This window comes from Lissotriton vulgaris, unplaced genomic scaffold, assembly GCF_964263255.1.
Source record: "Lissotriton vulgaris unplaced genomic scaffold, aLisVul1.2 SCAFFOLD_1160, whole genome shotgun sequence".
NCBI lineage: Eukaryota > Metazoa > Chordata > Amphibia > Caudata > Salamandridae > Lissotriton > Lissotriton vulgaris.
In genome coordinates this window covers 625013-652782 of record NW_028254497.1, presented here as the reverse complement: position 1 = coordinate 652782, position 27770 = coordinate 625013, and the positions used below count along the sequence as shown (strand labels likewise).

The following is a 27770-nucleotide window of genomic DNA, read 5'->3' as shown; positions in this document are numbered from 1 at the left end:
TCAGTACTATCGCTTCTGCACCCAGCAGCACACAGCTCTGCGGTCAGAACTATCGCTTCTGCACCCAGCAGCACACAGCTCTGCGGTCAGTACTATCAGCTCTGCACCAAGCAGCACACAGCTCTGCAGTCAGTACTATCAGCTCTGCACCATGCAGCACACAGATCTGCAGTCAGTACTACTGGTTCTGCACCATGCAGCACACAGCTCTGCAGTCAGTACTACTGGTTCTGCATCATGCAGCACACAGATCTGCAGTGAGTACTACTGGTTCTGCACCATGCAGCACACAGATCTGCAGTCAGTACTACTGGTTCTGCATCATGCAGCACACAGATCTGCAGTCAGTACTACTGGTTCTGCACCATGCAGCACACAGATCTGCAGTGAGTACTACTGGTTCTGAACCATGCAGCACACAGATCTGCAGTGAGTACTACTGGTTCTGCACCATGCAGCACACAGATCTGCAGTCAGTACTACTGGTTCTGCACCACGCAGCACACAGATCTGCAGTCAGTACTACTGGTTCTGCACCACGCAGCACACAGATCTGCAGTCAGTACTACTGGTTCTGCATCATGCAGCACACAGATCTGCAGTGAGTACTACTGGTTCTGCACCATGCAGCACACAGATCTGCAGTGAGTACTACTGGTTCTGCACCATGCAGCACACAGATCTGCAGTCAGTACTACTGGTTCTGCACCATGCAGCACACAGATCTGCAGTCAGTACTACTGGTTCTGCACCACGCAGCACACAGATCTGCAGTCAGTACTACTGGTTCTGCACCACGCAGCACACAGATCTGCAGTCAGTACTACTGGTACAGATCTGCAGTGAGTACTACTGGTTCTGCACCATGCAGCACACAGATCTGCAGTGAGTACTACTGGTTCTGCACCATGCAGCACACAGATCTGCAGTCAGTACTACTGGTTCTGCACCACGCAGCACACAGATCTGCAGTCAGTACTACTGGTTCTGCACCACGCAGCACACAGCTCTGTAGTAAATATTATCAGCTCTGCACCGTGCAGCACACAGATCTGCAGTCAGTACTACTGGTTCTGCACCAAGCAGCACACAGATCTGTAGTAAATATTATCAGCTCTGCACCGTGCAGCACACAGATCTGCAGTCAGTACTACTGGTTCTGCACCCAGCAGCACACAGCTCTGTAGTCAGTACTATCGCTTCTGCACCCAGCAGCACACAGCTCTGCGGTCAGTACTATCGCTTCTGCACCCAGCAGCACACAGCTCTGCGGTCAGTACTACTGGTTCTGCACCATGCAGCACACAGCTCTGCAGTCAGTACTATTGCTTCTGCACCCAGCAGCACACAGCTCTGTAGTCAGTACTATCGCTTCTGCACCCAGCAGCACACAGCTCTGCAGTCAGTACTACTGGTTCTGCACCATGCAGCACACAGCTCTGCAGTCAGTACTATTGCTTCTGCACCCAGCAGCACACAGCTCTGTAGTCAGTACTATCGCTTCTGCACCCAGCAGCACACAGCTCTGCGGTCAGTACTATCGCTTCTGTACCCAGCAGCACACAGCTCTGCGGTCAGTACTATCGCTTCTGGACCAAGCAGCACACAGCTCTGCGGTCAGTACTATTGCTACTGCACCCAGCAGCACACAGCTCTGCAGTCAGTACTATCAGCTCTGCACCTAGCAGCACACAGCTCTGCGGTCAGTACTATCGCTTCTGCACCATGCAGCACACAGATCTGCAGTGAGTACTACTGGTTCTGCACCAAGCAGCACACAGATCTGCAGTGAGTACTACTGGTTCTGCACCATGCAGCACACAGCTCTGCAGTCAGTACTACTGGTTCTGCACCATGCAGCACACAGATCTGCAGTCAGTACTACTGGTTCTGCACCACGCAGCACACAGATCTGCAGTGAGTACTACTGGTTCTGCACCATGCAGCACACAGCTCTGCAGTCAGTACTACTGGTTCTGCACCATGCAGCACACAGATCTGCAGTCAGTACTACTGGTTCTGCACCATGCAGCACACAGCTCTGCAGTCAGTGCTATCTGCTCTGCACCCAGCAACACACAATTCTGCAGTCAGTACTATCGGCTCTGCCCCAATCTCGGTCACTGAAGCCAGCACAGTGGAAACACTGGACTGTTTAGGTTTCTTTGGCCCATCTCCAAGCACTGAAGCGGGTCACCCCAAAGGTCCAATCAGAGCCCTAGAAGTTTCACTATGGAATCGCACCACAAATCCCTACCGAGAAAGGAAGTCGAAGCAGTAAATCCCCTTTGACCTACTTGAACTTCTTGGCGCAGGCCGCTTCTCTTTTGTAATCGCACTCCAGGGCCAGCTCCCGGCTGAGGACGTCAATCAAGTGTTCGGGGAAGAGGCCTGCAACAGAAAAGCAGAAGGAAGCCCTGAGGAAATAGGTCGAGTTTGCGAAACCAACGAACGCCGTGTCCGATGTGCATTGGATAAAAACAGATTTCAGCTGCCGGGCACGCACTGCACGGAGCCGCGCTGTGCACTGCAGGAACACACCACTAAACTCTGTCAAATATCGTCTGGACACTACCACAGACAATGAAAAACAATGATAAACTCGGCAAGAAGAAAGGAAAAAATAAAACTAGCGCAGCCTATAAAAGTCAGTCTGAAGCACTGAAAAACTGGGGGCAGAGAAGTCTGGCGTACAGCTTCCGGCCAAAACGTAGTTCTATTATCCATTCCTGTTGGCTTTTGGCATAATCCTCTGCACTGCCCACCAATCCTGTGCCGAGGGAGGGGAGAAAAAGCACAAGCTAAAACAATGCGAGGCTCAGGTCTGCAACCCCTTTAGCGGTATGAAAACAAGCACAGAGAAAAACAATAGATCTGGCTTTCATCTACCAACAAATGTAAACACGGGCATTCACAAGTGGTGTTTGCATGTACTGTATGCACAAATGTTTATCACATTAAAGCCTGCCACACCGGCTTTGCCAGTGCTGGTAAGAACTGACAAAACGATTGCTTTCGTTTTAGAATAGGTTTAGGAGGGTTGAGCTTATTTTTCAGTGTTAGAATAATCCCTTGTGCATTCATTTACTAGAAGGAGTAAGGATACCCCATTAAATTGGTAACACGCGGTAAGAGTGAAATAGTCCAATAGTTCTCTGAGCGGAGACAAGGCAAAGACCACTTTATGTATAGCCAGATCTAAAAGAGTAAGTTAACCTAAATAGATTACGAAAACATTCCAAATGTCATACCAGCATTTGGTGCATTTTATCATTGAAAGACGTACTACTTTGGGGGTCATTTAGAATATGTGGGTAGCAGATTATTAAAAAAATCTGGTAAAATGTGTTAAAAGTAGTTTGCGCAGCATTAACGCAATTTTTTGCACTATAAGAAACACACACCACACAGTACCTACTCAGACAAGAGCACAAGCAAAACTGGTGCTAATTTAACACCAATAACAGAAAAAGAAGGTGCGAGGCGTGAGCGGACGTGCCATGCTGAAACTCCAGCGCAGCCCTGTGGCTCCGTTGCCATAACCCTGTGCCACCGGAGTATGCAGCCGCCCACCCATGGCACAGTACACCAGCAGTGGTGGGAGGTGGCGAGCGGCTGCGTGATTGCCTCCCTTCGGACTGTGCGATACCGCAAGGATAGGGTGACCAGATTTTGAGAGGCCCAAAACTGGGACAGGCCAGACATAAAAGTAAGACTAAGGCCTTTAGTCTTCTATATGTGGTCTGTCCCACTTTTTGCATAGCCAGATGTGTAAATAAACACACAAAATTGTGTGTGTGTGTGTATATGTATGTATGTATATATATATACATACATATATATATACACATACATACATACATACATATATCTATATATATATACACATACATACATACATATATACACATACATATATATATATATATACACACACACAGAAACTCTCCGTAAGCCTCCTCCAAATCCATCGGACTGGCGAAGCAAAAACAGGAGACGGACCACAGGATCTGGCCACAAGATGATTTACTGGCACAGGTAAACAGCACTGACACATTTCGGGCTTCGTGAGCCCTTGATATTATATATATATATATATATATATATACATATACATATACATATACATATACATATACATATACATATACATACATATACATATACATACATACACACACACACACACACACATACATACATGCATACACACACGAGTTCTGTAACTGTGTATATATCCATGGCAGGATCCCTCCACCATGAACTCCCCCTGCCCTCGGTCCCACTCTGTCTGCTAGGAGCAAGCAGCTGTAAACAGATAAATTACTGAACACGTCAGAGGCACCTGTGACTGGAGTTATAAAACTTTCAATTCTGCTTTGCAGAAAGGCCTTGGTCCCAAAATCCGGGAAATTTAGCCAGGGTACAAGTCCTATAAAAAGAAGTGGGGGCCTGACCAAGTTAGAAAATAGGCAAATGACCTTATGACGTCACAACGTAGTGCTATAAAAGAAATAAAATAGAGCTATTTAAATTATTTGTGTAAATACTGGGACAGACTCGCCCATCTGATAGTCTTACAGTGTCTGTATTTATATACAGGGACAGAAAAAAAGGTAAAAGCAGGCCTCTCTTAAGTACCTGTGAAGAGAGGGCAAGCTGTGTGCATTTGTTTCCCTCCGTGGCTTTTAAATTTAAATGTAAGGTTCCAGGCGGCCCCCTGGCAGCATATACAAACAAAAGAAGGCCAGATGGCCCAGCTGGAGGTGAAAAAAGGCTCCCTCGCTGCCTGCACGTTGCTGCCGCGAATGGAAAGCAGGCAACGTGCAGGTGCTGCTGAACGTGTCCCGGTGTCTGAAAATGACACCGGGACAAGTTCAGCATATTTCTGTGGGGCCTACCTGCTTGGCGGAGGGGGGGCGTGTCCACCCTGTTAAAAGAGTGGGGGGACGCCATGTACCTGCGTGTACCCCAAATCGAGCCCTTTATTTACCCACAATTAAGATGTGTCGGGACAATCCTAAAAAAAATGTTAAAATAAAAAGGGACTGTCGCAGGAAATCCGGGACGCCAGGTCACCTTAAGTGAGGAGTACTGTGGCGGCCGGATAGACCACATGAACAAACTGCAGGGGTCACCCATATAACCCATAGGCTTTTGGGTATCAAACAAAGGAAAAACAAGGTAAAGCCTACGGACCACTATTATATCTGACTAGGTATAAGACTGGATACCATCAATTGTCCAATCTTAGGTTAATCATTCACAACACAAATTAATTGCAATAATTTTTGACAAAGAGTATCTCCAAGCAGATAGGCAAATGCACAGAACAATACAAATCGACGGTACTGGATCACCGTTTAGTTAACTGATGCCCTGAGCTCTATCACTAAGCTCACAAAGCCGTAAGCGTTTTTCTGTATACATCGACATCCTTGTTTAAATAAGTGGGGCATTAGAACTGTGAGTTTGGTTCCTAAAAGAAGTGTATATATGTAAAGCAAAAGTATATGTGTTTTGTTTGTATATATGAATTGTGTACAGTTTTGTTTAATGTGAGAGACCAATAATTAAGGTTTAATGTAGTTTAATTAAAAGAAAAAGTTGAACTACACATTTGATTTGTATTGTTCTGTGCATTTGGCTATCTGCTTGGAGATACTCTTTGTCAAAAATTATTGCAATCAATTTTTGTTGTGAATGATTAACCTAAGATTGGACAATTGATGGTATCCGGATAAACCACATGGGCCGGAGTCAACAGGCTCTGGAGCCCTTAGAATAGCCGCAGCGCGAGGGGTCACAAGAGTGCCCATTTGACACAGCCCACCCGAGTGAGCCGCCCTGCGCCCGTCTGCTGCCGTGAATGAGGTGGTGCGGCTGCGGGAGATCGGACATGCCAGCGGTGGGGCAGGGCGGGCCACAGTTCTCGGTAGCCCGCCATCAAAGCCCTCCCGTCATGCATGGACTGAATGTAGAGCCTGGCTGGGGTGACACATATCTTTGTCTCCCGAGATGGGGTCGGAAAACTGGTGTATCTAGACATTGTGCCACCCGTGGCGGTCCCTGCGTTTGCTGCCCGTGGGGTGGGGGTGGGCGAATCCTGCGACGGCCGCAGGTGAGGGCGACGAGGCCAACGCCATTAAAACTCATGCCGCCCGGGGTGGACCCCCCTTGCTACGCCACTGGATCGGAACTTTTGCTCACTTATGCAGAAAGGGGATAATGTAGACCCAGCTCACCCCCCCTCCAGCTGTGTGTCTGCCATAGGCAAAAAAAAAAACTAAGCCTAACTTCGACCACAAGGGAGATGGCACCGCTAGAAGACACAATAATCTCCATGTGGAGGCCACGCTGGACTCATACTTCAAAATTTGACGCTATCTTGCAAAGTATTCAGGAGACCAAACTGACGCTTGAACAATCTCCTTCAACAGGATCACAGAAAGCTAGTGGACTGGATTGATGACGCTGAAGCCACGGTCACGGTGGAAATCACGACCCTCCAACTCCCTGTGATGCATGCTTAGGGGTCCTCAAGGCGCAACACGAGGTTTTGCGGGGGGTTCCAGAGTGTGTCTTTACAATTCCAGAGAACGAGATTTGGTTGTTACAAATAGCTTGCACCATAGGGCTCTGGAGGATCAATGGACAAGAAGTGAACATATACCCTGAGTAAACCACAGCGATCCAGCGGCAATAAGCTAATTACATTGAAATCAAAAAGCATTGAGGGCGCTGGTCATACAATACTCCCTGGTGTACCCAGCCAAACAGAGGGGTGGAATTTTGTAAGAAGGTCCTTAAATGGGTTGTGCAGACCTATGGCCCACATTCTGCATATGCAAGAGAATTGTTTGTCTGGGTGGTGGCAGGGGTCCGACAGGTGATGCAGAGCACACAAATAGATCTAGACTGTAGATATGTGGTGCTAGAGGTGGTCTTTGATGGCCAATTATTGCTATGTATACCAAAATGTGCAACAAAGTGAGATTTTTGGACACTTGTCCCCGGTACTGCTATTCTGAGCTATACACCACAGCTTCGCCATGGTTTTCACGGCACCTACTATGCTGGATCCCACTCGGGCGACAGGAGTTTAATGAGACACTGCTTATAGATGAGATGGGTACAGCACTATTTCACACGGCATAGACAAGACACAATGTGTAGATGGGCTTCCTACAGAGTTTTATGCTACAATCAAGATCGCGTTGGATGAAAAGCTGCTATCAGTGTATAAAACGGCCTTTGACAAGCAGGACTATCCAGGTCAATGAGAGTAGCCCTGATTGAGTTACTCCCGAAGAAAGAGAGAGACTCATTGGATGACTGCTCTTCCTGCCCCTGTGTCTTCTTAATCAAGACTATAAAATACTAAGCTGCGTGTTGGTCAAATGGCTGCTGCCATTATTAATGACGCTCATTCACACTGATCGGAAGGAAGTTCATCCCAATATGTAGCATGTTCCTAAGTGTGCATAGATTATTCACTATGATGGACGCGGTGGAATCAATGGGCGAGACTGAAGTTCCGGTTTCCTTGGACATCGAGAAGGCCACCATCAGCTCAGTTGGCCCTAGTGGAACTGGTCCTGGAGCACATGGGCGTAGGCCCAGTGTTTCAGAGGTGGGAGAGTTTGCAATACGTGAGGCCTTTGGCTAGAGTGACCATAGGACAGACTGTATCAACTGAATTGCCTATAGCGCGTCTTACTCGGCAGGGATGCCCTTGTCCCCAATATTATTCGCTCTAGCCTGCAGCCTCTGGCAAGAATGCTGTGACAGAGTCCCAGAGTGCGGCATTCCAAAAGGCGATGACCACCATTCACGCCTTAAAGTGAACCTGGATTAAGTCATGTATTTTTTTCCTCTTAGGCAGCAGTCATTCTAGGTTGGGATCTTACCCAGTGATACTAGACTGACGTGGGCATAAAATACGTTTAAATATCTCGAGGTCCAAGTACATCATGATAACAATGACTTGGTGGAGTTCAATCTAGGCAGGATCCTTATGACTTCTAGTCATTCCTAGCCATTCTGGTGTGCATTACCTTTGCCACCAGCGGGCCGCGTAGCAATTATCAAAATGCTCATCCTACCACGGTTACTCTATATGTTCTCTGCTATCCTGCTTCTGTCCCAATGCACCTTGTTTCTGGACTTGCCCAAAATATCATCAGATTTGTTCAGGAGCGGGGGTTGGGGCCCTCAACCAATATTGATCCTACGCAGCAGCACAAGTGCAGTGTCCACTCCGCTGGCTACATGCCCCAGCCAACACAGACTGTATTGCCCTCGAGCAAGAGATGGGGCATAGCAGGTTAGTGGAATGGCTCTTTACCAGTTAGCCCACTGAAATACAATTGCCCAGAATTTCTCCTGCGGTGGGAGCTACCGGTCATAAAAAAACATCGCAGGCACGTTTGATATCCACCTTTGGGTAGCAGCTGGCATAATGAAGGCAGGGGACTTGTATGCACAAGGCAAAATGTGCAGGTACCAGATCTTTTTCTAGCATTTGGGCCATTGGCTTATGCACATGCTGACACTTGGGGCAAGGTGGAGCCGCAACGAACATGATATTGCACTGCCTACTATAGCCCAGAGGAGGTCCCCGAGCTGTAGCAATCTTGTACGCTGCAATGCAAGTACAGTTAACGAGACCGTGTTACGATGTACGAGCCAGGTGGGCCCAGTGCTTGCTGATTGATATTAGGCACAAACAGTGGACAGATATCAAACGATACACCAAATTAGTTTAACTGAATTCAAGTTTCTAGTTGCTGTAATTTAAATATTTGCACCAATCTTGCCTTTCTTCAAACCTCACCGGTTGTATATCCCCAGGCTCACTCTTAGTATGTCCTCAGTGTATTGCCCTGAGGCGTCCTATTATCACATGGTGTAGAAATACCTGGATATTTGAAACGTTTGGGTTAGCGTGCTGGTCGAAGTGTCAAACCTGGTGGGCAAGGAACAGAGTCTTAACCCATGCTTCTGCATATTAGGCAAAATGAGTGTGAATAAAAAGAATAAATTAAAAGTGCAGCAAGATTGATCTAGCATTGATGATGTATAAACGCCATATTGCAATGTAATGGAAGTGCTCTGAACAAACCCCATCAGACATAGCTGTGGCCCGCAGTCCTCCAGATGTGGGCTGTAGCGAAACAGGCAGCCATGCATTTAAAGTGTCGAAGTTCTGGGGCACTGCAGGGCATATCCCCATGGGATGCATACACAATCAAACTAGAGGCTCGACTGGAAAATAGACCACTCAAATTGCCACAAGCATGGAAGGTGGCCTATTGAGAAGGGGGTTCTGTTCATTGCAGAATATAATCATTTACTGCCCCCCTAACAAGATGTCGATGTTACAGAGGGAAAGGCACTGTTGTATAACCTGCTGCACATGAACAGAGTACCAATTCCATGCTTTGTTATGGGGGAAGAGCTTACAATGCCCTATGTTCCACTGTTACAAACTTGTGGGTTTTTAAATAAGAACTTTTCTAAGAACAAAGTTGACCCCTCAAGATACTGTAGGAGCTGAACAAATCTATTCACTAGGCAGTTTACACATGCGACCCAAGATGAAGCATTGAAGTCAATGCACTCTTTGGCGGAACTCATACCTGTGCACTAAAGAACAATCAGATAAAAGCAAACACAGGGCACTACACTGTGGACAAGAAGTGTAAACATCTGAAGGGAAGTCCTGTTACTCTAGACCCCTGCAATCCGGTGATATCACCCAGCAACAACAGAGTAACGTCCAATTGCAGCCCACAGCAGGCGTAGTGCATATTATTGTTGTAGTGTTACAATATTAGCACCAGCTGGACTGAACACGGCACACCTCCCTAGAGAGATGGAAAGAAAGTGGACCAGACAGTGATGGATATGAAAAAACTAAAAGAAATATATCTAGATTATGCAACAAAGCAATCATGCTAGAAAGACATTTAAACGAACATTCGCTACAAGGTAAAATGACACCACCAGGCCTTTTGAAATAAACAGGGATGTTTTTATTAGCAGTAAAACTCAAAGGATGCTTTTGGCAACACCGCCCTTTTGAGTTGTGCTGCTAATCCCTTGTGGTTTGCATGTGTGGATTCGGATCCAATCCTCCTTGACAAACTGGAGTGACACCATCAGACCTCCGGAAGTAAATAGGGATACTTTTATCAACAGCAACGCTTAATGCATCTCCAAAGCCATAACACACATTAAAATAAGAATAAGGCTGGTATAACTATTGTCAAATTTGATGGGGTGGGGCCAGAGAGGACACTGGGAAAAGCCCCCAACCCCAAACTTGATCGTTGGGCTTCCCACTCCTAGACTCTTGACAATCCAGGTGGGCTTGAACCACCACAAGGCAGGAGAAAGGGTTTATTTTTCTATATAAAATGTCACAAGTAAAAGTATTTCTTCTAGAGCCAGAGAAAAAAAAACAACTGCAAACCCAGAAAATTAAACAACACTTAAGTGAGCAGGAACGCATGGAAAAATCCCATGCTCTTTTAAATGAAAAGCCTGAAATGAAAGAGAAAACATACTATTTGACGCAAGATAGTTCATCAGCCCTCCATTGATAAGTTGCGAGTTAAAGGATGGGTTAGTAATTAGTATTATGAGTCATATAGTAGGAACATTTCAGAAGAAATTTGATGTCACCCCCTGACAGGAGATTCAATTCTAATTCGGATGAACACATGGGAAAGTACACAGGTCAGAGTCCCATTCATGGGCTTGATAGCATGCTAGGGAAAATGATGGTTAGCAATCTGACCTTCTTAGAGTGATGCACGACTAATTAGCAGATGCAAGACGGAGTAAAGACTACACGATGTAGTATGTGTTAACAGGCGACTGGCCACATTTCTACGAAATAGGGAGTTTATTTCAAGGCTTAAAAAAAAAATAACAATCAGGATTTCATCACCATCTTCTTGGTGAATGTTTGAACTGAAATTCTGGCAGACATTTCTGTTCTGATCAGTGCTTCGAGTGTTGTTCATTCTGTTTCAGAAGCAGAGTTTACTTGAACTTTGAACTCTGTTGTGGTCATTAAGAAGATTACCAGGTGCTGAGTTGAGCTTGTCCTGACTAGACCCAACATCACCACCCTTTAATCTGTGATGGTGGCAAGGAGTTGACTAGAGAAGACTGTTTTCTAGAGAAGTTTAGTGTTTTTTTTTAATTAATTAATAGAGATGTGCCTGATGTAAAGGTATCTTGAGGTGTTGTCCTTCAGTGTGTTCTGCTGACAAGTCTTTGTAAATCTATAACCCCTACCAGCCCTCCTCCCCGCCCCACTCCCTCTTCCCCACGACCACCACCACCAGAATGAAGTGTTTTCGTTTGCATGAGAGGGTCAATAGATTATTATGTTGGTTTTTTTCCAGGTTTGAAATAAACTCCCTATTGCGTTATGGACAGAGCTGAACATTCATAGTTTCAGAAATAATTTAAAAACATGTTCAAATAATTTGGGAGGATCTTATGATATCTAACAATTTGTCTTGCTCCAGGACACCTTTGGGTAATTGCACACTTAAGACACTAATACTATGAAAAAAAACTAAATACATTTGCCTTTGCAGGCACCAGCAGACAGGTAACACCTACAGTGCATTTCAAGTGATACAATGGAGTTGAAACTGAGGACATGGGCTAAGATTACCATCTCTGAAAGAAGGCATGACAAACAATGACAGGTGTTATGGAAACAGGGCCTGGTCAGTGAACAGAGGAAAAACAAACCACTGCAGAAGGGTGATGGGCTGACAGCTTGTCTAGGGAGGGCAGCGTACACACAGGAGGATGGAAACTCATCCTTGAAGGAGCCTGCTCCGGCTTGATTGCATTAGACAGTGCTTAATGAGATCGAACAGCAGTGTTCAAGGACCGGAAAGACCACATTAAAAGGGCTGTGGCCATCCCCTGCCTGTCTGTGATTGAATGCTCTGATGCCAAAGGGTGTCCTCAAACACAGAAGGCTGCAGTGACCTCACAACGTGCTGCTTCTGTTCCACAACCGCAATGGATTGCAGCATTCAGGAAGCAAGGGCTGCACCAACTTCCTGCGGCAGATGCGCCCATACACTGGAGAGCAAAGTGAAAATAATGTGTTCCAGCAAAATACCAAACAGTATTTTAAGAATGAGATCACAACCCTTGTGTACTTCTTTTAACATGGGAAACGTCCGAATCAAACCTAGCACTTTTGGAATTGCTACAGCTCAGCTTCGCAGCACTTACCTAAAAATGCTCCCTAAGTAATCTCTAGATAATCCTGGATTACCAGGTACCAGCCTGGAAGGACGAATCCATGGGCAAAATTGAGCTGTACAAATATTGGCAGAAAAGAAAATGTACACAACATTGCTAATGTTCAAACAGTGAAAAAAGGGACTCCAAAGATGGTAAAAAAACATACAATGCCCAACACGAATAGGTGTCAAATAATTATTGACCAGGACAGTTTTAGCTCAACCTTTGTAAAATGACTGCTGTAAACACCGCACCTAGAAATTCGGTAGTAAGAACAAGACCCGCGTCGATAAGACTGTGGCATTAAGCTTAAACTGAAATAGCAGATGAGACCGCTGGAGAGAAGACAGATGTTATTGTAAAGAATGAGAGCTATTTCCTAACAGTGATCAAAATGATAAGTTTCTGGGTGTCTTCTGTACTGGGACGTCACATCATGTATATTTCTCCAAACCAGTAACGTTTTTGTGCAGATTTTGTACTGGGGCAGGTGGCAGTTCCTTCCAGTGACCGCAGTTTCCCTGGCAATGCTTTAGTCTGCAAAGCTCTTTTCACTTTTTCCATCTTTTTATTACTTGGCCCACAAGCATTGTTAATGTTCTCCGCAACTCCTCATGCTCTTCCTGCAGACTAAGCTTGGGTGATTTAAAAAATTTTTTTTTAGGTCTCGCCTACTAGACAGTGCAAGCTCTCTGTTGTGTTCTGTTGGTGAAAAGACCTATTGTCAGGTTATAGTAAGCTTAGAGTCCACCCATATCTTACCATTTGTTGGCTTCGTCACTCATTTGCTTGCTTTTTATCGATTAGTTTGTGTAGGATTGCCTCCCTCTTTTTGTGTTTGTCCCTCCTCCGGAGCATGACCCAATTACTTGAGTCTATCTACTGCTTAATTTTCAAGACCTCCTTTATATTTGTTTAAACACTCCATCAGAGTGCACGTGTTTTCCAGCGGTCCTCCTTGTGCACTTCTCTTGCCACCGCTCTGTGTAGCTCTGTTGCCCATGTGCTGCTTCCTCACCTTCCTCCTCAGTTCTAATTATATTGCGCTTTCTACCCATGATGAGGTGTTGAAGTGCTTTTCGGTGAGTAGCAAGCTACTCCGGAACCCAAAAAGAATTAGTGGTGAATTAGTATAGGGGAATATTAATTAATTTGACCGGTGGGCATGTGAGCCAGTTTGTTTGAAAAGGGAAATGTAGGGATAGAAGAGGGAAGAGTCTAGAAAGTGTTTATTGGGAGATCATAGTAGTAGTAGGTGGTTTGAGTTGAGTGTCCCCCTCAGTGTTGCTTTCTCGCCAGTGCGCTTCTCTTCGCCCGCCACCCCTACGTTGTTCTTTATGAACTGTAGCTTCCTCCTTCCTTTTTTTTTTTTTTGAAATTTGTTTTTTATTGTTGCATCAAAGTATATGGGTACAGTGTAAATAATCTGCTGACGTGGCCTCAACATTCAGCTACGATCAGCTAGGCGCGCAACTTTTTCTTGTTTTATACAACTGGTACAAGTATACATTTCCTCAATTAATCAGTACAGATCGTGCAAATATGTCTGCCGGCTGGGAGACAGTGAACCTGCATCGCCAAGAGGACGATGAATAATGACAGGCATGTAAGTTCCCGCCTCAAGGACGTAGGATCGGGGTCTGTACAGTCCATATAGCGGTGCTCCCAGAGAACGGGGGGGAACAAAACTGTGGGAGGGAAGCATGTGGGCGCTAGCAGGGTCTAAGCAGGGGGATACTGGTGACGGGCGTCGGGGGGGGCCACTGGGCTATCCAGTTTGCACTCCAAGGGGGGGGGGAGGGACGGACAGGGGGTGGATACATCCTGTGTATGTGAGTGACGGGATGGGTGGTATGACAGATGAGAATTTGACCAGGATGTGTGGGGTACCGGGAGTCGGCCCTGGGATGGTTGACACCAGGTAGAGACTACTGGTCCTCTCGGGCCGGAGGGGGGGGGGGGGGGGGGGGGGGGGGGGAGGAGTAGGTGGGTCTCCTGCACGTATGGACTGCCGGAAGCTATGGAGGAGCATGGCCCATTCCATGGATATGGGAATTTTACGCGCGCCCCTGGCTTCTTCCTCTCTAAGAGCATCCTCTTCCGCCGCCGCTCACTTACAGACCGCCCCCGTCCATGCTGCTATAGGGGGACCCTCCGAGGATCGCCAGTGCATGGCTATGCATCTGTTTGCCAACAGGAGCGCTAAGGACACGAAGCGTCTATGCACCGGGTCTTGCTTGGGGACATGAAAGATGCCTAGTGCGCTGGACTCCCAGGTGGCTAGTGTAGTGAGACCTGTGAGTTCCGACAGTGTACCGTGTACCGCCCGCCATAAGGGATGTAGGTTGGGACAACTCCAGAACATGTGACGAAAATCTGCAGCAGGGGAGCAACATCTGGGGCATAGGAATGGTGTGGAGGGATAGAACTTCTGCAATCGCGCTGGGGTGAGGTATGCCCTGTGTAAGATATAGTATTGGATGTTTTTGAAGCGGGCGTTCCTAGAGACGCGTTTTGGGGCCTCAAGTGCTTTAGTCCATTCCGAGTCGTGTAGTGCGCGACCTATGTCCTCCCCCATGTAGCACGTAAGGCCGTCAGCGGAGCGTGTGAGAGTTCCCGGATGGATTTATATAGCCAGGTGACTAAGTGGCGTCCCACTCCCATATGCAGGATAGTATGTATTACTGGATGCGTGTCTGGCTCGCCAGTTCGGAGATTAAAATGGGGCCGGTACCCATCGAGCAGCTGTCTATATCTGAGGAATTGACCTGGGGGGAGCCCGTATTCAGCGACCAGGCGGTCGAGTGATTTCAGCTGGCCTTCCTCAAAGAGCGATTCCAGATCCGTGATGCCACAGTGTGACCATTCGGTGAACAGTGGAGCCGTGAAGTAGGAGTCCTGCCTGGGGCTGCCTATCAACGGTAGTAGTGGGGAGTACGGAGGTCTACCGGGGGATATCCGGTGGATCCGCATCATGCACCGGCGCGCTATCGCTACCTGAAGGGGGTATGTACGCCGTGGCTTGGTGCCCGGGAGGAGAAGACGGGTGAGTTCCGGGGTTGCAACTCTCCCGGTCGGGGTAAAAGTCTCCTGGGGGTAACGGTCCGCCGTCCAGTATGACAGCCATTGGAGCTGTGCCGCGAGGAAATATGACTCGAAGGACGGAGCACCGAGCCCACCCTGCGTCGTGGGAAGTTGGAGCGTTTTCAGGGCAACCCTGTGTCGGCCCGCGCCCCAGATAAGGGTTCCTAGGAGGGAGTCGACGTCGCGGAAGAAGGACCTGGGTGGTACTATCGGTAAATTTGTGAAGTGGTAAAGGAGTCGGGGAAGCATCACCATTTTAGCTAGGGCTATCCGTCCTATTGGGGCCAACGGGAGTTTATTCCAGAAGGCAACAGTCGGGCGCAGGCTAGCGAGTGCTTTGCGGTGGTTACCCTCAAAAATGTCTGCTGGAGAATGGTACAGGCGGACACCAAGGTACCGGGGAGCTTCAGCGGACCATGAGAGTTTATGCAGTCCGAGCTCGACTTCCCGGGGGGGTAGATTCGGGTGAAAGGGGTAGACTGTGGACTTGTCCCAGTTCACCTGTAGTCCCGAGGCGTCTGCAAATTACGCCAGCGTTGCCCCAATGGGGGCCAGGTCCGTTTCAATGTCTCGGACGTATATGAGAAGGTCGTCCGCGTACATGGAGACGCAATGTGTGCCGTCCGCAAGTGGAATACCCCAGTCCACACCTTCCAGGCGCAGCCGAACCGCCAGCGGCTCGACTGCCAGCGCGAATAAGAGAGGCGACAGGGGGCACCCTTGTCTTGTGCCTCGCCGAACTCCAAACGCCGGTGATATGCGTTTCCAGATACGAACACGAGTGGTTAGATCGGTATACAGAAGGCGTGTGTACGCCGTGAGTGTCGGGCCGATGTTGAGGCGCCGCAGGACTGAGAATAGATAGGGCCAGGTGAGGGTGTCGAACGCCTTCTCCAGGTCCATAATGAGGCAGGCGGCGCAGGGAAATCTGTCACGTACCTGATCCTGGACATGGAAGACTTGGCGGAGGTTCTGGGAGGTGTTCCTCCCCGGAACGAAGCCGCATTGGTCGGGGTGGACTAGTGGGCGTATGACCTGTGCATACCGATCAGCCAGGATTTTCCCCAGGATCTTACAGTCAGCCGACAGGAGCGTGATGGGACGATACGATCCCATGTGGAGTGGATCTCTGTGGGGTTTGGGAAAGGTGACAATCACGGACTCCCGCAGTGACTGGGGTAACCTCCCTAAATGAAGAGACGCCCCGAACATCCGAGATAGACGGGGGGCCACTAGGGGAGAGAATGTCGAGTAGTATTCTAGTGGGAAGCCGTCCAGTCCCGGCGCTTTATTCCGAGACATGGCACGTATCGCCTGGGTGATGTCTGAGGGTACTATCTTGGCGTCGAGTGTGCGCTTGTCATCATCCGATATCGCGGGTAACGTCAGCGGGTCTAAAAAGCGATCCACAGAAGACGGGGAGTACTGGGCCGGGGTCCCGTACACTTGTGCATAGTGGCGCTGGAACGCCAGAAGGATCTCGGCCTGTGAACGCACTAGCACACCTTCCGGATTGATAATATCCGTGATTGGCTTGATTTCGGTGTCCTGCCTCGCCATCCAGGCCAGTAGTGCCCCTGTTTTGTCTCTGTCTTTATGCACCCTAGAGGCGTAAGCCCTAAAATTGTATTTTCGGAGTTCAGCACAGGCAGTCTGATACTCCGTCTTAACCTCGGCCGTAAGTACGGCGTGTTCCTCCGAGTCGTCAGGCCGTTTAGTGAGTGCGGCTAGATTCTGCTCTGAGGATAGGAGTGTCCGTTCCAATGTGCGGCGAACCCCTACCACCTGTTTGATGCATTCTCCCCTTGCCACTACTTTAAACGCGTCCCACTCCACCAGTACCGACGATGCCGTGTTCGTGTTGTGTGTGAAGTAATCTTGTATGCTGGTTTTGTGTGCGTCCCTGAAGACTGGATCTGATAGGCAATCCCTAGGGAGGCGCCAGGTGGGGACTGGTGGGAGCGGGGGGCGCCAGGTCAGACGAAGGATGTGGGCGTCATGATCTGAGGATCCGACCTAGGTAATCTGTAGATGTTATCTTAGGGAGGATTGGTGCAGAGCATAGGAATCGGTCTAGGCGGACCCGGAGGTTGTGTGGAATCGAGTGGAATGAGTAAATGCGAGCCAGTGGGTGTAGGTGTCGCCATGCGTCAGTGAGCGCCCAATGTGTGGTTCATGCCTTGAAGAGCTCTGCCTGCCGGGGGACCGGGGAGTGTGCGGGGGGAGGGTGCGAGGGGTCTAGGGTGGGGTCCAGCGTGCAGTTATAGTCACCTCCTAGCACCCACGGAACTGTGGTGAACTGGGCCAAAATGCCTGTGAGGTGGTCCCAGAATTTATCCTGGTCCGTATTAGGGGCGTAGATGCTGCCAAGGAGTATTCCCTCCAGAAGCGCATATCTGCCCTCTCTATCCACCACCCGCCGGAGCACCCGGAAGGGAGTGCCTGGTCTGACCCAGATTAATGCGCCGCGCGCAAACGCTGAGTATTGTGTGGCACAAAAGATCCCTCGCCATTTGGCTTGCAAACGAGTGAGTTCGGTAGCGTTAATGTGCGTCTCCTGTAGAAATGCAATACTAGCTGACATACGCTTAATGTAGGAGTAAACAGAGTAGCGTTTGCTGGGCGTGTGTAGGCCTCGTACGTTCAGTGTAAGGACATTAATGTCTGATTGTGGGGCTGCCATTCTTAAAATGTCGTGGTTGGGAGAGGGACCCCCTTACAGTCCCCGAGGGCCGCCAATGCGTATGTGGCGCGTGTGTTCCTGCGTGCCAAGCTTCCACAATCGTGGGGGAGGAACTAAGGGGATTAACAACAAGTAGAACCTTGGGTTGGTAACAGTCCCAATACTGAGGATATATCACCGGAGGTGGCATATCCAAACTAGCGTCCCACTAGGGGAGAAATACAACAGATATCTACGGGGGTGGCAGCGTGTGTCCCTGCTGGGCCTGTGCACGGGTCGGCCTCTTGCAGGAGAGATGTCTATCGCTCGCTAGCGCATACAGTTATCTGGTTAAGCAGTCTAGGCTCCTAGACGTCGCGCAATACAGTAGGCAACCATGAGAAGGATATAGCAGTTGACAGTTCATCCATCACGAAGAGGTGTTAGGCTGGCTGGCCAGGGCAGCGTCCAATGTGTGTGCCACGACGAGGGGGGGAGAGATTGGGCCAAACCCCGACATTGTCCCATCACTGTCCCGGTCTTTCTCAGGGGTGAACAGGTGCGGTTGACCTTCCAGATCCGATGCCGGGGGTGACGTGTGCAGTTCGGTCACCGCCCGTAAGGCGTCTCGTCGCTCCTGCATGATTTGCGTGAGGTCGGGTGAGTCCGTGGGGGAGGATGCCTGGCTTTTGGGGCGGCCTGATCGGGCACGGCTCGCGCCCAGTCTCCTGGATCGTCTGGAGTCGTTGTTGCGTGTCCTCTGGGGTCCGGGTTTAGGGATTAGTGGGCAGTGAAACTCAGTCCAATCCTGTGCTTCCTCCGCCGTGTTGAAAAAGAGGGCTTTCCCTTTGTGAAGCACTTTAAGGCGGGCCGGGAACAGCAAGGAGTATTGAAGATCATTTGCGCGAAGGCGCCTTTTGACTTCCAGAAAGGTGGATCGCTGCTGCTGGACCTCTCGGGCATAGTCCGGGAACACCATGACGTGTTGGTCTTCCACCTGCAGAGGGCCCGCCGTCCGGGCCGCACGGAGCACCGCATCTCTGTCTCGGAAGTGCAGGAATTTAGCATACATGGGTTGCGGGGGGAGGCCTGGCTTGGGTGCCCGGGCCGGGACCCTATGGGCCCTTTCAATGAAGAAGTATGCCGATCGTTCCATTCCGGGGTGAACGATCTGGTCCAGGACTCCATGTAGGTCAGAGGGTCCGAATTTTCTATCCCCTCCGGCAGGCCCAGGACGCGGATGTTACAGCGTCTCGAGCGTCCCTCTAAATCCACCGTGCGTTCCTCTAGGACCGCCACGCGACGCAGGACCTCCTTCATGTCTGCCTCCTGCGTCTTCACCGCGGGCTGTAACTCGGTCACGATCCGTTCTCCTTCCTTCACCCTGTCCGCCAACTTGCGATGTTCGTCGCGGATTAAGCTAATGTCCGTCGTCAGGACGCCCAATCTCTCCTCCATCGAAAGGGGAGACAGTTCAATCGCCGCCAACACCTGATCCAACTTCGCCGATAGCGTGGGGTCGGTTTGCGACGCATTGGCTTGCGTCCACGTCCTTGTGTGTGGCATCTTCTCGATGGCCGTTTCAGGGACAGCCGTCACCTGCGAGGCCTTCAGTTTCCCCATGGGTGCTGTTAAGAGGGCCCCCGGACCTTCGTGAACCCCGGGATCGGCAGACCGTCGTCTCCCAGTGTATCCGGGTAGGTGGCAGCCCAGTGCCGGTTGGTCTCCCCAGTCCTTCCCGGCCCCAGGGCAGGCTCTGGTTCGCCCCGGGGAGCCCCCACCGGTTCGGGGGGGGGGTCAGAGGTGGCTTGCGGCTGCTGGGGCTGGTAGCTCCGGTGTCAGGAGGTCGTGCGGACGCCTTCTCCCCCCTCGGCGTGTGGTACAGTGTCAATGCCGATCGGTGGGGTCAAAGGTCAGGTGGTATGGACCTGGGGGGTCCGGGGCAGCGGACGTCTACTGGTGCCGCCTCAGGTTCGGGGGGGCCACTCCTACTCCCAGGATAAGGCTCGCGCTGTTCCCGGTGTCCAGGCCTCCGTGGGCGCCATCTTGGGGTCAGGCACTCTGGTCCACTGAGCAGCTCGTGGCGGCGAGAGCGTTCTGGTGCCCCCGGTCAGGGGACGATGCGCACTGTGTCCTCCCACGGGGCCCGGAGGAGGTAGGGGGCCGCTGGGGTGCTGGCGCTGGGATCCTCGGGGGAGGGGGACAGATTGGCACTCACCGCCGATGGAAGGTCGCGGACTTCTGGAGGGCACAGCACCGTGCAGGCGGCGCGTCCACCGGCGCTCCGTGATGGCAGGCTGGCCGATGCTGGAGTCCGATCAGGCTCCCGGTGGAGCAGAAGCGCCGGCGTAGCGGAGCCCCGGTGCGGCGGCCGCCATCTTGCTGTTATGGGAGAAGGCGCAGTCCGGAGCGCATCCCCGTGGGCCGGCCCCACCGCTCCCCCGAGACCCCCGCAGTTGTCAGCTGGCCGCGTCCTCCAGGGCCGTCGCTCAGGGAACCGGCTCTCGGCGGAGTATGCGCCTGTGGGACGGAGCCGCGTCCGCCATTTTGAGACACGGCGCTCGGCTCCGGTGAAAAATGTTTCAGTGTGCGCCGTCCGCCAGCAGCATTCACAGTTCACCCGGAGGATGCCCCAGTGCGCGGGGGCATTATAGGTGCTTTTTCAGTAAGTTGAGGCTCCCGGCGATCTCAGGAACTGGGCAGGATGCTAGCCCGATCGCGGAGCCTCAGCAGGACACAGCCGCCATCGTGGCTTGCTAAGCCACGCCCCCCATAGCTTCCTCCTTCCTACGCCCTCCATGATGCTTCTACCCCCATCCTCCACCAGGTCTCCCAAAAAAACAACTAGAGTGTGTTTTTTTCCTTTTCTAAAGTTATATCGGATCAGTAAATAAAAAGAAAAAAATCTCTGCATTTTGTAGACATGTGCACACCCACAAAATTACACTGCTGGCCGCAATATAGATTATTTTTTTCTTCTTTAGTCATACTGCATAGCATTGGGGATGCTTTACAGCATGGCTAAAATCAAAGGCACACCGTGATCTTCCTCACTGCGGTCACCCTGGAATCGAAATACACATCATTCCAAACTTATGGTCACATGTATCTTCTCCCATCTATCTCCCACCCCTCCCTTATTCCCTCCCCAACTCCTGTTGCTTTTATAGGAGTCCTGGAAACACCTTCAATTCAACTGCATTTGCTGCATCCTAAGCTCTTAGAACAACCACCATAGGAGATAATGTTCACTGATTTGGAGGTTAGGAAACTGAATGCCAAGTGCTTTCTTAGGCTGTTAGAAGGTAATTTCTTGCAACCTGCTACAGTGGCCCACTTCCTATTCTCAGTGCACTAATATGGCCATGATAGGTCTTGTTTACAACATTCCTTATAAGTGAAGTATCTAGAAATTCCAAACATTTGACAAGGCACGTTATTGCATGTTCACCACTGAATAGAGCTGAAAAGCCACAAATTGCTACTTGAGCGACGTGGACCCAGCCAACTAAAACCCGGGGCCTTTCACAGGCGGAGCATCCAATTTTTGGATAAAAGGTCCGGGCTACAGATTTCTGGAGGTCCCATATGGCTCTTTAACACCTTGGCTGCTAGGCGTTTTCCTCTCCGGTGCTGACTTTTGATTATTTCCATTCTTTCATGACGAGCTCAGCTCGTCATCAGCACAGCTCAACTGTGCATCATGACGAGCGGAGCTCGTCATCAGCATCGAAAGGGTTAAATATCTTTTAATGGTACCCCATCTATAGGCATAGGCCAGCATCTACTTGACTCATACTTCTTCCATCCTCTAGGGTGATCTAGATTAGATAACGGGAGGGAGTGCATTCCTATTGATACAGCATCAATGCTCGGTGAAGCATCTTCGAAGGTTAGGGAATGCCTCTGCATGTTGAACAATGAATCTTCGAGGGAATGGGCTGGCATGTATTCAGTGCTTTTCAATGAATGATTTTATGGAGGAAAACAGCACTAAATACTTGCATACTTAAATCATTACTGCTACTATTGTCCTTATGAACCAGGTTTATGTCCATCCACTTAAATTCAGGATATTGGAACTACTGTGTTGTGAGGTGAAGGGCATTTGGCTACCAGATCAGTCCTACACAATCTGGCAGGTTTAAGGCTCACAAGCAAAATAAATGCCATACATCTGAACTTTACATTTAAAATGAACGGTCTTAGGCAGGTATGCACACATTTCCTCAGAAAGGCATTCTAGGAGAGCTATTTAAAGCAGGACGATACCCAATATTTTGGCCTTATTTGCAGAAATATCAAGAGGCCCTGATCAAATGTGGACTGCATCATGTAGTACATGGGTCCTCACTGATAACTGCCATCCTTTTTATGGGCTTAGAAAATAGATTGCAAATTCTCAAACCCTCCTCCGATTACACATTCAGTTATTCAAAGTCACCGAATGTGCGTTTATCACAAATATTGATGAAGACTTCAACGCCTCATTACAGTCAGCCATGAAAGATTTTCAGCACGTACCGGTGACTTGGACTTCTCAAATGATGTAAATACCTGCTGAAGGAAATCTGCCCAGTTGTGACTGGCAGGTCAATTCTAAAAACGCTTTATCCGTGTCTGAAGTGTGAAAATCTTGTTACTCTGTCAGATCAGCCTTGAGGTTTGCTTACCTCCTTGAACTTTGACACTATGGGGTAGGACTACATCTCTATAGGATGTATAAAAGCATGGGGCATCATCCTTTGCATGCATTACACCTGGATTCTGGCAGCTGCCTTTGCATATCTTAGACTAAAGTCTCCCTGCACTTCTTTTGCACTTTCATTCTAAACCTCAAACTTGGCAAGGAGCTGGTATCAATTAATAGCAGCTTGACACATGGACTGCTCTCCGGCCATGGCTGTGTTCTAATAGGATGTAACGACTGATGTCAAGAAATCAATTTTAAAAAGTGCACCATAATGTATCAATGTCCATCTGTGCAGGGTATACTTTATAAGAATGATGACCAGGTAGCACAGGCACTACATATGTGTCAAATTGCAACAATGGTGGATTTGGTACTGTATTGCTATTTATGTTTGTTTTAATTGTTTGCAATGATTTTAATTACCCGAGCACCCAACCCCAGAACACTGCCTATCCCTGCTGACGAGGGGTGAAACCCCGAAACACGTGTCCAGGGATGGCGAAGACAGCGAAGATAGCAGAAGATCGAAAGATGATGCATCGAAAACACTTTACTACATTGACCAGAGTCCTTAGGGGCGACACCGCCGGTGTGTGAGTAGTGTGCGACCCCATCCTCATTTGTAACTCTAACTTAGTCAAGAGTCAAGTCAAGAAATTTGTATAGCGCACTACATACCCAGAGTTATAGGTGTGGAGACGGTGAACAAGCCTCAGATGGACATACACACGGGGAAAAGATTTGAGGCCCTCTGGGAAAGCTAGACTGTGTTCAGTCTTTCGTACAGCATTGCTGGCAGGTGAGACATAGTAACAGAAAGCAGGCAGGCGGGACCTGGGCACTGTACCAAGATGTAGTACAGTTATAGAAAACAGAGCACCAAGGACTATGATGAAAACTATTTGTTGCTCCACTCCAGTGACTTTCCAACTGAATGTATTTTCAGACCAGAGTTCTGCAGTGCTATCTGCAGTGATCTGGAGATGGGATGGAGGTTCCTCAAGAGATCGAAGCTATTCGATATTAGTCCACACCAACTCAAAACTACTGAGGTCCCAAAATAAATCTGTTTTATCAGTTTCAAAAAAGGTAGGTCTGGTGCACAGTATAAATTAATCTCAGTGTGTCCAAGTTCTCTTACTTGTCTCTATATACAGATGCTGCAGTTTTCAGTTTAAAGCAAAGATCTAATTTATCAATAATGTGCAAGATTCAAAGTATCAAATATACTCTGGGAAGAATTGGCTGCATGCACATTTTAGGCATCATGATCTCCTGGAGCAGGTTGCTCACCAGACTAGGACGACACAGACTTTCCTACATCAGTTGAAGAATAGATTTGGTCTCTTGAAACGTACAATACTAATGTACCAAAAATGTACTTGCTTTCCCTTGTTCCAGATTCAATGCAACTCCTTTGAATGTGAAGACTCAAGCATTTTAAAGCCAGGGCCCATGTTATCAAGACATTAAAAGCGATCCCAGGTCACAAGGTATGACTATGACAATACTATATGGTGGGGGGAGATGAGGACCTCTGCATTAAGATTAAAAAGAAAAAGAAAGGTAAAAAGAAAAGGAAGGGGGTCCAATTAGCCTACGAGAGAGAGGAGAGGTAAAGCCAAACCTCCACAAGAAGAGCAGCATCTTGAATAAACATTACAGAAAAAAGAATTGCCTAATTATTAAGTTGGAACAGAGCATGACTCGTGCCACATATAAGTGGCATAACAAATGTAGTTTGCTTGAGAAACAAAAATCAAGTACAAACCACAGCTGTGCAAGGTTATTTTTTCTTTCTTTTTTTTTAAGTCGCTGTTTGTGCTCTGTGGATTGAAGGGCCTATTAGAACAATCTGTGGGTAACACATTTAAATATCAAAACCACTAAGGGAAGACCTGAAGCCAAAAGGTGCCTTTTAAATGTCTTGGAACCCACTGACTTGAATAGAAAAGACCAAACATGGGTCACTTTGGACCTCATGGTGGCAAAAAGAAATAACGCCCAATTGTGGGTTCTGGGGTATCGCCTAAAATCGAGACCTGGAAGGCAGATTTGGACTGGTGTATGGCCAGAGGAAAAACTGTATATGTAGCACGTGGGTGCCCTAAAAAATGGTCCTCTATATGGAGCAAATGAAATGCTTCTCGAGGCAATATATGTGTCCCATCAACTATCCCCTCATTTGAAGAACAGTCTTCGCCATGATTGTTGTAACTTATTATGTATCCTAGTCTTATTTATTGTTAACAATAACAACTGTATCTGTGTAATCAATCTTGCATTATGCCACTTTCTCTAACCAGGAATGTAGATACTCAACTGTTTAATAAAAATAATTATTTAAAAAATAAATAAAAAAACACCAAGGGAGGGAAGAGGCAAAAGGAGGTAGACTCGTCCGATGCAATCAGAAGACAATATCCACAGCAAACTGTTTCTGTTTTGAGAGTGGCCACCGATAACTGAAAGATTAGCAATCATCCTTGCTGTAGTGAGTTCCTCTCTAACCTATTCACTCTGTCTTTTGTAAGGGTCCTGGTCATCTGAACCTTCCGTGAAGAATATGACCTGTTTTTTCCCAATAAACACCATCCCTCACAGGATGGAAATAAACCAAGGTACTCAGCTCACTAAGCCTTACGTCCCTCAAAAGATTCAAGTACAACCGAGGTATTTAGTTTAAAATGCCTCACGTCCCTTTCTTTTCTTTAATCTTCTGTGCCTTCCCTCTTATTGATGAGGTGTCCTTTTCCTTTTTTCTCCCTGAAACTTTATTGATCCCTGAAACTTTATTGAGCATTTGTTCATTGACAAATTCAGCTGCTTCCAATAGGAGTCATTCCCGAAAGAATTTTTCGGGTCGTTTGTTGGGATGGTTTTTACATTACACAACGCCTCTAAGTTCTGACATCATTATATGTCTTTTCAATGGTTTATTACCATTAGGTTTTAATGAGGTACTTTTCCCGTAATTCGTATCGGGCCATTGAGTTTCCTGAGTCTTAGTTTATTTAATTTTTCCACTCGCTTTTCACTTTTCTATGATGGCAATCAGTTTGTCATGCATACTTCGGGCTTCCAATGCGGACACGCTGTACCAGCACTACACTTAAGCACCCACCGGTCTTCCCTCCCTTCAGGAAGTGAGTATCTTTTTTCTCCCCAGGTGTCGGCGTTCCACCTTTTGGCAGCCACGAGGACGACAACGGGAAGACGCTTAGAGCGTACCAAAAGGACCCTCCACGCCCCATCGTCATCTCTGGAGTCACTGGCGAACGGGTCAGCTTCCTAGTGAGGGTGTAGGTTTGCTAAAGTAAGTGATTATAGTAACCGAATACGCTCGCACTGCATATGTGAGCAAACGCTGCATTCTGGGCCGCATTTAACTTCCATGGGGATTCTCTGTTTTCTACAAACCTACAGGATTTGACTACAGGCGTCCCTTCTTCCCCGCTGTACTCATGAGGCCTATTCATGGTCTCTCTTATGTATGTAATCATATAGCGCAGACTGTATATTATTGTGTATCTGTCTGTACCTCTAGGTTTTTTTGTTTTACATATTGTGTGGCACTGAACTCCACACTGAGTGCTCACGTGTTTGGACTATTTTGCTCACCATTTTCACCAATTACAATCAATAATGATTATTAGAACAAGCATTTAAATGCAATGGTCTCGGCATTATTAAAGGTAGAGCTATTGGCATTGCTCATGACATTTTTTTTATTCCTTATTTTTTAAACATAAATAAATGGTATTGTCATTTACAATGGCAATAGGTGAGCATTAGAGAGTAGTAGAGAGTATTCGCGGACACAGAGCCACACACACAGAGCCACACACACACGGACAGACCCACACACAGACAGACACAGACAGACCCACACACAGACACAGACAGACCCACACACAGACACAGACAGACCCACACACAGACACAGACAGACCCACACACAGACACAGACAGACCCACACACAGACACAAACAGACCCACACACAGACAGACAGACCCACACACAGACAGACAGACCCACACACAGACACAGACAGACCCACACACAGACACAGACAGACCCACACACAGACACAGACAGACCCACACACAGACACAGACAGACCCACACACACACAGACAGACCCACACACGCACAGACAGACCCACACACGCACAGACAGACCCACACACGCACAGACAGACCCACACACACGCACAGAGCCCCACACACACGCACAGAGCCCCACACACACGCACAGAGCCCCACACACACGCACAGAGCCCCACACACACGCACAGAGCCCCACACACACGCACAGAGCCCCACACACACGCACAGAGCCCCACACACACGCACAGAGCCCCACACACACGCACAGAGCCCCACACACACGCACAGAGCCCCACACACACGCACAGAGCCCCACACACACGCACAGAGCCCCACACACACACAGAGCCCCACACACACACACACAGAGCCCCACACACACACAGAGCCCCACACACACACAGAGCCCCACACACAGAGCCCCACACACAGAGCCCCACACACAGAGCCCCACACACAGAGCCCCACACACAGAGCCCCACACACAGAGCCCCACACACAGAGCCACACACACAGAGCCACACACACAGAGCCACACACACAGAGCCCCTCCCACACACACACACTCACACAGAGAGCCCCCCCACACACACAGAGCCCCTCACACACACACAGCAAGTCCCCCCCACACACACACAGAGCCCCACATACACACAGAGCCCCACACACACACACGGAGTCCTATTCTATGCAGATTAGAGAGACATTGGGTGACTTTTCTTCTAATCACGTCCACCCCTACAAGACAATGGAGTCTGTTTGCATGCTGCCTTTATAATCCTATTTGAAACAGAACCAAACACAATACAGGGATAGAACAGATATATTATTAACAGAGCAGTAGTATTGGAAGCAACACGTACAAACAACATACAGGCATATAATGGATATGTCATTAACAGGGTCCTATGTGACCATCTGTTAAGGACAA

The 27770-nt window shown here is 48.6% G+C and overlaps 1 protein-coding gene across 1 annotated transcript in view; it reads right to left on the bottom strand.

Moving 5' to 3' along the window:
* LOC147659524 (atypical kinase COQ8A, mitochondrial-like) overlaps positions 1-27770 on the bottom strand; it is a gene marked incomplete at its 3' end in the record, with an annotated part of 394993 nt that overhangs the window by 82321 nt on the left and 284902 nt on the right. Inside the window, exon 10 of the mRNA XM_086951674.1 lies at positions 2298-2391. Within this exon, the coding sequence (XP_086807800.1) occupies positions 2298-2391 (94 nt within the window). The remainder of the gene's footprint in view (positions 1-2297; positions 2392-27770) is intronic.